The 11,545-nt window shown below is 43.7% G+C and overlaps 1 protein-coding gene across 4 annotated transcripts in view; it reads right to left on the bottom strand.

Annotated features, from left to right (window-relative positions):
* Positions 1-266: 266 nt before the first annotated feature.
* Positions 267-11,545, bottom strand: part of Nf1 (neurofibromin 1) — a 254,271-nt gene continuing 242,992 nt past the window's right edge. For 2 of the 4 annotated variants that reach the window (XM_076577604.1, XM_076577605.1), the window contains one exon: positions 3,475-3,789. In XM_076577604.1, the coding sequence (XP_076433719.1) occupies positions 3,647-3,789 (143 nt within the window). In that variant the 3' untranslated portion in view covers positions 3,475-3,646. The other 2 variants (XM_076577603.1, XM_076577606.1) reach the window with 2 other exon arrangements.

The raw sequence follows: 11,545 nt of genomic DNA, 5'->3' as shown, positions 1-11,545 counted from the left end.
TTTGCACTGCTCACTCATACAGACTCCAGCTGACGTCAGAGAACCCTGGCATCGATGACAGGTCCTCCTCGGGAAGTAAGCCTACCTATCCCAGAGTGACAGTCCCCTGTGTTTGCAGCCCTCCATTTGTCCCACCCAAATGACTTTCCCTTAGGTAAGGCAATCCACAACACACCTGGAAGGGCAGAAATGGCCCACTGTTTCAAAAGATCAGGGAGGAAGTGAGAAAACGGTCTGATGCATGTGGACATAGTAAAAACTCACAGTTTAGAGATTGAATTTACATTTTACTTAAAAAAAGGGAGTGGGGTGGGAGGACATACACAGAGGGGAGGAGGTGGGGACAGCGATCTGAAACAGATTTCTATGATTTCCCCACAGTGATGGAGTCTGTGTGTCGGGCAGAATTTCTCCTGCTGGTTACAACATCAACAAGGCTGGAGGCAGGGAACTGCCTGAAAGGGAAGGGAAGTTACCATATACAAGGTCAGTTCACAACACAGCATTTCTTTAAATGATGTAACGCAGTCGCAGGAAGAAGTTAGCAATACGAACACGAGAATAATCAAATTTTTGTTTGTTATCCATGTACAGCAACTAACTGCTTTACAAAAAAAGCAAAATAATACAATATTATCATCACATGTATTTACAATGTAGTAAATAGACTTTTCTGTCAAATTTTACACAAACTATGTACAGGTGAATATACTGCATTAAAAAAATGGGGTGGCCGACACTAAGTGGATTTTTGAATAAGTCCATTGCATAATATTGAATAAGACATGCCTCAGTATGCTTGGGGGTAAATGTAGGAAAAACAAGAACGAACAAAAACCCCCCAAGCCTGGAAAGAAAACTCAAATCTCCCACAGGAAACTTGCAACCCTAACTGGAGGGAAGGGCTGCTGCCCCGCGCCCCTCAGGACGTTCATCCCGGGGTGGGGTGCAAGCTGACTATACTGTGGTGTCCTAGCTCCCCAGCTCAGTGATGCCCAGGCCAGGAGGCCACAGATGGGTGATCCCAATACAAACACACCAGAGTCCCTGTTTTCTTCTTCAAGTCAGGGAAACACAAACTGAGGACAAATCACAGAACTCACACCGATGATGTAAGATGGCCATTACTTGGAACTGGGGTGCTCTCCTCCTGGGGAGGGGACAGCTGGTGACATTTAAGTTCCTCAGCTTCAGCTGCTAGGGAAGTCAGACTTCCCTCAAAAGTTGGAAGTTCTGCCAGGCGGTGGTGGCGCTCGCCTTTAATCCCAGCACTGGGAGGGAGAGGCAGGCGGATCTCTGTGAGTTCAAGGCCAACCTGGTCTACAGAGTTCTGGGACAGCCAGGGCTACACAGAGAAACCCTGTCTCAAAAATACAAAAAAACAAAAACAAAAACAAAAACAAAACCAAAAAAACAAAAACAAAACAAAAAAAACCAAAAAAACAACTTGGAAATTCTGTACATCAGATAAAACTGAAACCCTTCAGGAGTACTGGATGTACTGATCAAAAGCATTTCTGAATTTGGAGGTGGCTCCATTTGATCTCTGCAAGGGGAGCTCAAATGGGGGACATTTAAGAACCATGCATGGTACTATGGGAAACTCCTTAGAGAAAGAGCGCCACATTTACAAGTTTTCCTGTGTTTGGGAGGTGAGGGAGCAGTAATGGCCGCCTTCTGATGCACCAGTCTCTTTAGAGGACAAGTGAGCAACAAAGTTGCGGGAAAAGCCTCCCCCTGCCTATGGCTGGCTGCAGAACCGGAGCTTTGGGGGTGTGCCCCCAGAGCTTGCTGGGGGAGAAGACAGGCCCTGGCAGCCTGGCTCCTCTGCTCCACAGGTTTCTGATGGAGCCTTTACAACAGCTGGAAACAAACGCTCAGTTCGCTGCCTCTGTCTTCAATGTTTTCCAATGCATCTATGTTAAAATCACTACTAATACTAGAGTTTTTTCCTTTTATTTTGGCAAATGGTTCTTACTTATCCCAGGACTGTAAACAAATTAAAAAAATTAAATTCTTGTTACTTCTGAATATCAAAAGCAATTTTATTTACATTAACATATTACATTGTTACTGTATGGATAAGTGTGAAATGTGTTATATTATTAAAGTCAGAACACTTAATTGTATCATTATTTATTGACTTAGCTGTGGAGTTTAATTTACTGAAATCCACTAGTGGGCTAGCACTACAGGACCCCCCCCCCCCCCCCGTTTCTTTTTGTTCCTCCCAAAGCCATTACATCTTAATATCTGAAGGGAACCTGGGAGTAGAGGGACAATACCTTTGAAAAATAAATATAGTTCAATCCTAAATGAGAGCACCCCCATCCTACTGCGCTCACTAGATCACTTGCTTTGCATACTGCAGGTGCCAGGAAGCAGCTGGCTGTGCGTCACCTGGAAGGGCCTATGGCACACCAATCCGTGCCATTCTGCAGAGCAGCAATTCTAGAGGCCCTTATCGCACACCATGCAGGCTGACCAGACTTCACAGTGATTAATGCAATCCTATCAGATAGAATCCAAATGTTTTGCTAGAGATTCCTGATTTATTTGGAGGAGAGAAGGAAGATTAAAAGATTTAAAAAATACATCTTATCAAAGAAATTTATGATAATATACAGCATATTCTGTTTCTTGGAAAATTATTTAACAAAATAAGAATATCAGCTACCCTAAGTCACGTACCATTGCATTTTGCTTTGGAGCTAATGGAAAGAGCTATGAAAACCAGCTTCTGGAAGCAGGTCTCCACACTCTGTCTGCTAATTACCCTGCTCAGAGTCGCTCAGGAGAGAGGAGGAGAAAGCAAGTGCAAAAACAAGTGTCCTTACTATACTTGGTATAGTCTCGACTTAAAAAAAAAAAAAAAAAAAAAAAGAACAGAACACCTTCATATGTAAAGATTAAAAGATAATCAATAGAAAAAAAAAATTACCTAGTTTGGATGACCAAGTATGAATAAGGCCTCAGAACCGATAGCTTTAATTCAGCATGTTAAGATGTATGTGGTCATGCTTACTTTCCTGTAATTATTGCTAATACTCAAATGTTAGTATTTCTTAAGAATCCATTACAAAATCCTAGTTTATCCCCTCCCCCAAGTACCTGGCTTGTGGCTTTATGGTGTAAATTCTTAATGAGGCTTGACCTCTATGGTTCCTTCAACTTCATAAGGTAAAAAAAAGTCCACAGCTAGATTATTAAATACACTGGGGTTAAAAGATTCTTTCTCCCCAAACTTGGAAAGCGTGTAACTAAGACAACCACTTCACTCTGTGAGACAAGGGAACAAAGAAGGCCAACCTCCGTGCATGGCCCACAGCTGGCGGCAGCAGCACTGGAGGACTCATCCGCTCCCACAATCCACGCTCTCCGCTCGCTTCCTGACCGCCTGCTTTCCTCGCAGCCGTCAGAACAAGTGCTCACACCAGACACATGCCGAAGTAGAGGGAAAACACTAAAGAAAAGCAGCATTAAATTTAGGCATTGCTTCCAAGAGTTGATCGTCTGGCAACATGGCAGACCGGAGGGTTCATAAGACAGGAAGTGCAGCAGTGCAGTGTGGGCGGGGCCAGGTTAGGGAGGGTCACTAGTGAGAAGCCCAGGTTAGGTTGGTTTGAAAAGGGAAAGAAAGAAAGCTTCACACGATCTTCTTAATGCTATTACGTTTGAAACTGCCAGCGCTTCTTTGCTTCTGCACTTGGCTTGCGGATCCATGGCGAGTTCGTCCACTGTTACAGTGGCCAGTGGTGGGGGAGAGTTCAACGTTCTCCTTGTCGATTCCTAGAGAGAAAGAGCAGCTGATTACTCCTTCTCTCCTGCTGCTGGCTCAGGGACCAAATCTTACTGTGTGTGAGATACAACCTGGGGAATGGTTCCAGCACATTCCATTTGAATAGTAAACTGCTAGGAGGTTTATAAAAGCCTTGTCGTGTACAGAACCTCACATTTTGCTAAGCTGAATCTGCTATCATTGCAGTAAAACAAACGTAAGAGAAAAAGAGAAGTTGCCAGAACAGCTGAAGGGAGGCCACCAGGGAAGCCTAGAGAGAACTCTCTTCCAGTCATACCAGAAGTGTTCAGCAGAGGGCAGCTTCTAGCTACATATCTCTAAAATTCACAAACAGCCTCCCTCTTTCTACATAGCTGTCATTCCAGAAAAAGGCAGATGCTTTTCATTTTATCGGCTTCAATGCCTGTTCTGGAGGAATGAAAGCATTTCCTGAAAAGGTCATCTACCACGTGGGCCATGCTCTGAAACCTTTGCCTCTTTCCAATCATGGCAGGTCACCACACTCTTCTCAATTTTAATCGAGCAGATGACATTTCTCTCTCTCAGGGTCTTACAATGAATTTTCTAAACAACTTAAGTGATATTTTTACAAGATATTCAGAACAAAAGGGGAGATTATAAAAAGATCTCATCATATTGGTCAAGGTTACAACTGAGACAAGAAAGCAGTGCCTGAGGGGGGGGGCAGTGGTGTGGGCGGCTAGCATGTTCCTTCACAGGCCTTGATATGTACCTTGATCATTTATCGAATGATTTATTGATAATTTATTGGTTTATTTATTTATTTACTGATTGATTAATTATTTATTTATTGATTGACTGACTGACTGAGACAGGGTCTCTTTATGTAGCCCTGGCTGTCCCAGAACTTGGTATGTAGGCTAGGCTGTCCTAGAACTCTAGAGATCTGTCTACCTTTGCCTTCAGAGTACTGGAGTCAAAGGCTTGCGCCACTACGCTTGGTCTTGAATCTTGATTTTGAGAGAGTTTGCTTCTAAAAAGTTTATTACACTGTAAACTTATAATCTGTCTACTTTTTTGCCCATTATCATTCAATAAAATTTGCTTCCCAAACAGACATTATACTCATTTCTAGCCTAACTACTGATGGGAAGCACTCCAGTAGCTGGTATAAATGTTCACAGATGTAGAAGGAGGAAAAGCAAGAATAAGACAATCCACATACAGAAAGGAAGGGTAAAACAAACGGGGGTGGGTAGACAGGGAACATCTGTCTGTCCACATGTTATATACCCTGACAGCTTACTTGTTCCACGTGTAACTTTAACTTTCTTTTTGTATATACTGTTGGAATTTAAAAAGAATCATTACATTTGGAATGGAAACATTTCCATTCTGGGGCAAGAAAGTATTATTTCAAGACAAGAGTTATCTATCATGTTACAGGAAATGGAACAGATCCATGCAGCAGTTTGTAGACTCATGAAGAGAACCGAAGCTGGGGGTGACTGTTCTCTAGAACCCGTATCTTGCATCTGAACTTGACCCCCATTCAATACTGTTCCGCTCCCGTCTTCTGACCTCTCCCCTCCGTTCCCTTCCTGGTGAATGGTTCCACCTCCCACTAGAGCCACCCTCTCTCCCTATAACCACCTGTATCTGCGTCTCAGCTCTCCCAGAGAGGGACCAGTTATCATTCACTTTTGTTTTTTCATAAAATCTAGCCAATCACTTTCACTGCTGGCTAAATGTTTCCTCCCCATAAATGTGATGGCTGGAGCCCTCCAGTGCACTGTCCTGAAGCACGCAGCCCTTACTTGGCACACGGGATGACACCACATGCCTTAGAAGGAGACATTTCCTAGCAGCCTTCTCCCTTGTGAAATGACTACAGGCTCTCAGTGTGCCTGACATTAGTGTATCCATTCCCTGATATCTGCATGTTCAAGTCCAGCATTTCCTCAATGGAGGTTGTTTCCTTAATAGGAATATGCTACATCTTATTTCCTAATGAGGAAGTCAGAAGGCAAAATAGTGTGATGGGATTCCTAAGTCTAACCAAACAAACATACTTTACTGTAAAGATCAAGGAGAAAGCTGCATAAATATTTTAGAGAGCACTGTATTTGTGTATAAAAGAATAAATAAAAGGTAGTTTTAAATAACAAATTTTGGGAGATTTCTTTTTTAAAAAGCAATAGAATGAGTTCTCTTTACACCAACATAGAGAACTGGGAAAGCAGAGCGAGGACAGCAGAAGGAACTGATACTTCCGTCTTTTTCTTCTGAAATTGTGGCAGCATTCTTTATACCTCTAGAATGCACTCTAGAAACACTTCCATGTGCGGCTGGAGGACTGCAGCCTGCTCACATGGGGAGAAGCCCTGTGCTGGCACAGGCCTTACTTCAGACTAGAGAGAAAGGCATGGCCTGGCACTCCTCCCCTGGGCCTCTCTGAAGCTCTGTATCTGTGCTCTCACGTTCCTAAGGCAGCAGCTCCGCCTTCCTCCTTCCTTCCATGAGGAAGAAACCACAAGTCACCACAAAGCTTACGGAAACAAAGCTGAAGGTTCTGTGCTGGGATGTGCTGCGTTGAACTCCCGCCATCAGGCTGCACTCAACAGGCAGCCAGTTACAAGTGTGGGGCACAGACGCACTGTGCCGGGCTGGCTCCGGATGAAGATGGACACCAACAGGCATTCGGGCCAACACTGTGAACTGATCGTGAACTGATCGAGTTGGGAGAAGGACTGCCAGATTCTATTCTAGGTGCTTGCCTGCCTCCCTACTATAACCTGAGCCCCTTGAGTGCAGGTATCGGAACTTCCTTATTTTGACACTACTGGTCTATAGCTCCTGCATGGCAGTAACAAATAAACACTAACACACTTACAGGAACTACACCGAGTAATCTGTCCGAAGGTGAAGGCCGGCCCCAACGCCATCACTTGTGCAGGAGTCTACCTGGGCTCCTGCCTGCCTCCCTCAGTTCCCTACATACAGCAGGGCAAACCTGCCAGAAAACTCTCGTCTCCACACAAGTGGGCAACCACACTGAAGAACAAAGCTGAAGTCTGTGGTGCTGAGAATGAACCCGGGCCTCCTGCATGCTGCACAGTGCAGGCCACCAAGCTGCAGTCTCAGCCCTGAAGCCCCAGTCCTAACGGATCGGAACTCCTGCTGCCTCTAGAGTAAGAATGAACTATCCGGATGAACTGTCTGGATGCTGAAAATGGAAGCAAGAGTCTGCTTGCACTCAACTCTAAACTACCTGCCATCCCCTCGGCTTCTGCTCTCATTTGGGAAGGTTAAGGACAACACATTGCCTGTTTTACAGGGCTGTAAGGAAAACTGGGTAACAATCTACAGAAAAATCATGATTTTTCTGAATTGCACAGATAAAATTATTACTGTGTTTTTTAAATAAATTAAGATGTTTCTAATACCTGGAATGAAAGAGATTAGGTAACTAGCAAATGAAGCTTTAGGACAAATGTACAGGACTCAAATTTAATGCTGGAATTTGTAAAATTACTAAAGCTAATGTAAGGAGCACAAAACATTTTAAAGAAAAGCTAAGTATGATAGTTATAGTTGATGTTTATGTTATAGTGACTATATTTATGGAGATATCCCAAGTATATATTTAGAAATATCTGTATTTTGAGCTGGATATACAAACTTAGAATTAACTGTAGGAACTTTCCGAATGTATGGGCTTTCCCTCATGCTGGCATTTCTTTTTCCTCTGAGGTCTCTCTGGGTAGCAGTACAAAGACTACATGGGAGAAGCAGGCCATTTCAAAGTCAGGCAGTGATGTGCCACAGTTCTTCCTAGTCCTTGCAGTTAGTTAATGATATTCATCTTTAAAACATGAGTGACAGAATGTACAGTCTTATGATGGGGATGGCTTTACTGGGGGGGGGGGGCAATAATGCCCACAGCCTGCGTCTCTGTTGATATCCTGAGTTTCTGTTAACCTGCTGGGTGCTAACCCAAAGCCAGGACAGCATCTCAGGGCAGGCAGAAGTGGCAACTGAACTAAAACAGGCCCCACTGGCCATCCAGTTCCGTGAGCCCCGGGACCTGATCACACAAGAGCTTTCCGAGTTCCTGTGCTGCCTAAGCCACACTGAGCTTCCAGGACTGGGGCTGGGGAGTCTCATGCCGGGGGCCCAGCTGGCGTGTGGAAGAAGCAATGCTTTGTACAAAGTTGGGGAGACAAGGGCCTTGATGAGGAATGGCTGCTTGAAAACACCTGGCTTAGAGCACACAGAGGAGCACCAGGGGGATGAGGAAAGGATGAAAAGAATGATGTCCAGAGAGTTGGAAGCAGGGAGAGAGCTGTTAGACACTGGACACTTAGGACCATCCCTGGTTTTCAGAAGGAAGCTGGCTTTATTTATGGACCTCTAACCATTATTTTCCTAAGAACAATATGTAGGTAAGTAGAAGTTACTGACTCCCTCAAGCAAGTGTTCCTAGCACAGCATGAGAAGTATTATAAAGCATCAAAACAGTCATGTCAACATACTATGCCATCCTCGTTACTCTGAGAGCCCTCAGAAGTAGGCCACTCTGCTGCTGTGAATATATGTAGGATAAACACATGGAGCTTTCTTCTTTTCTTTGGATTTATAATATAGCTCAGATTGCCTGGAACTCGCTGAGAATGACTGTCTGTGTGTGTAGTCATGCATGCCCCACAGCTTAAGTGTGGATGTCAGAAGACAACTCTTGGGGTCGGTTCACATTGTGGGAACTGAAAGGCATGCAAGTACTTCTATCCACTGAGCCTTATTTGTTTGTTTGTTTTTTGAGACATGGTTTCTCTGTGAAGCCCAGGCTGTCCTGGAACTCACTCTGTAGCCCAGGCTGTCCTGGAACTCACAGAACTCTGCCTGCTTCTGCCTCCCAACTGCTGGAATTAAAGGTGTGCGCCACTACTGCCCGGCTTCCACTGAGCCTTTTTATTGGCTCCAATTCTGGATATTTTCTACAGAGCAATACAGTATTAATCACATGTTTAAGGAAAAAAAACAACTGTGTCTTAGAATCTGTTAAACACCACAAATTGGAAAGAAATAACTTTCACTTAAAACTCAATACTGACACCCACAGGCAAAAACTCTCAAGTCCTTGTAATCAGGACATCTCATCTTTAAATGTATGGAACTAAGGGTTGGAGATATGGCTGCGCTCTCAGAGGACCTGGGTTAAATTTCCAGCACCCACATGGCAGCTCACAACCCTTTATAACTTCAGGTCTGGAGGGTCCCATGCCTTCTTTTGGTCTGCTCAGGAAATGCACACATATGATGCATATACATACATAAGATAAAACATTCATATACACTCTAAAAAATTGTAAAAGAAAACTCTTTAAATGTGTGAGAGTATGGAATGCACACTTACAAAATAAGTGTTCACAGCTGGGTGTGGTGGCACACACCTGTAGTCCTAATACTTCAGAGGCCGAAGCAAGAGGACGGCCAAGAGATTAAGGCAGGGAAAAGGGTGTTCAAATATTTCCTGAATAATGTAAAAATTGATGACACTATACTAGAATACACATCCGATTTGAATGCTTTGGAAATGGATGTATTCAACTACTTCTCAGGAAGTATTAAGCACACATAGTTCTGTTTATTTATTTATATTTTTTAAAGCTAGGGTCTCACTCTGTAGCCCATGTTGGACTCAAATTCAAAGTGATTCTCTTGCCTGGGATTCCAGATATGAGCCACCATACCCTTCTTTTTATGGTGAGGATTAAACCTAGGACCTTATACCACTGAGCTCCATTCCCAACCTTTATCTGGACCTTCCTACTGTACTCATTCTCTGATACCTAAAGAGGATGTAGGCGGAGGACTTGGAATGAAACAGTTATGAAGATTCAACATACAGCCAGGCACACATCTTTAATCCCAGTACTTAGAAGGCAGAGGTAGGTGCATCTCTTTGAGTTGAAGCTAGCCTAGTCTACATAGTGAGTTCCAGGCCAGCCAGGGCTACATACTGAGTGAGACCATGCTCACCTCCCTCCTCCCACCCCTGAAAAAAAGATCAACATGACTTTCATAGAAGCTTCTTTGCTTATCAGTTGGGCTAATGTAAGGGAGTCTGCGAGACTGCACCACAAGTCACACATTAGGAGCATGGACCGAAACTATGGCAGCGTCTCAAAGCCCAGCATGCACAACAACCATCCATCCTCATCAGGAGGCTGACGGGCTCCGTGCTTGGGGTTTCACGTAGGCATGGAAGGCTCAAGTACCTACTCTCAACTGATGCTGATGCTGGGGTGGGTCACACTTGTCCCAGACAACAAGTGATCGGGCAAACACACTGGTTATGGGGGAACTGGGCAAACTACGGAAAGAGAAAAGGATCACCTGATCGGTAAGTAAATTCAGAAAGCAAGTTTAAGAACTGAATATGGCTGGGGGTGTGGAGTGGTGGCGCACACCTTTAATCCCAGTACTTGAAGAGGCAGAAGCAGGCAGAACTCTTATGAGTTCAAGGCCAGCCTGGACTAAAGAGTTGAGTTTCAGGACAGCCAGAGCTACATAGAGGAACCCTGTCTCAAAAAAACAAAACAAGAATTGAATATAATTTTTTACAAAATATTTATAATATGGGTTGGGTATTATACCTTGCCTGATTCTTTAGAATCTTCAAAACGACCATGTACATGGCAATGTTTATGCAACACTGTGACAACTATTTACAGAGATTCTATTTATAGATCATGAACATCACAGAATAGTTATGGTCTGACTTGTGTAATGAAAATGCATGCTAACAGCTAACATTTACACAAACTATGTACACTACTTCAAAGAATTTCCTTACACTGAGATGTATCACACATGACCTTTTCAGATAATGGAACTTGGGTAACTTAAGTAAGGAATCCTTTTTAAACATTTTAACTCACTTAGAAGAAAATCTTTTCAATAGAGCACATGATCCACACATCAGCTTTTCACCGTTACCCACTGTCGTCACAACTCACACAACAGTGCTGATGTTCTGTAGTGAGCACTATCTTAGGGTCAAGCCGAGCTGTATGAAGCCATTCCTTCAGACAATAACAGGGCTTGGAGTCGGGCAGATGCCTTTCCGGCCACCTTTTTTCTTTCAGTACCTCAGGGGCTCTTAGCCGTAACTACTCAGTGTATTGACCTCTAAGTTTTATTATTATGATTGCATACACTTTCAATCCTGGCACTGGGAGGCAAAGCAGGTGGATCTCTGTGACTTTAGGCCAGCCTGGTCTACATAAGAGTTCTAGGCCAGTTGGGGCTATAAAGTGAAACCTTGTCTCAAAATACAAATAAAAATAAAGTTTCACTGGTCTGCTTTGCCCATTTGATCAATCCAACAGTGACTACTGTAGGATTATAATGGTGAGTTTTAAGATTTCTTTTTCTTGGGGGGATAGAGAGATGGCTCAGAGATTAAGAGCACTGACTGCTCTTCCAGAGGTCCTGAGTTCAATTCCCAGCAACCACATGGTGGCTCACAACCATCTGTAATGAGATCTGGTGCCCTCTTCTGGCCTGCAGTCATACATGCTGTATACATAAATAAATAAATCTTAAAAAAAAAAAAAAAAAAAAAGATTTTTTTTCCTCTGTGCATACGCATGTGCACAGGTGTAGTATTGTTTCTCAAGTCTACCTTTCTGTGAAACAGAGTCTCACTGCCTTGGAAAGAACCAAGTAGGCTAGGCTAGCTGGTTAGTCAGCCCCAGGGATTCTCTTGCCTCTGCCTCC

This window comes from Peromyscus maniculatus, chromosome 8, assembly GCF_049852395.1.
Source record: "Peromyscus maniculatus bairdii isolate BWxNUB_F1_BW_parent chromosome 8, HU_Pman_BW_mat_3.1, whole genome shotgun sequence".
In the NCBI taxonomy this organism is placed as follows: Eukaryota; Metazoa; Chordata; class Mammalia; order Rodentia; family Cricetidae; genus Peromyscus; species Peromyscus maniculatus.
The sequence above is the reverse complement of the archived record's forward strand: the minus strand, read 5'-3'. Positions and strand labels throughout refer to the sequence as shown.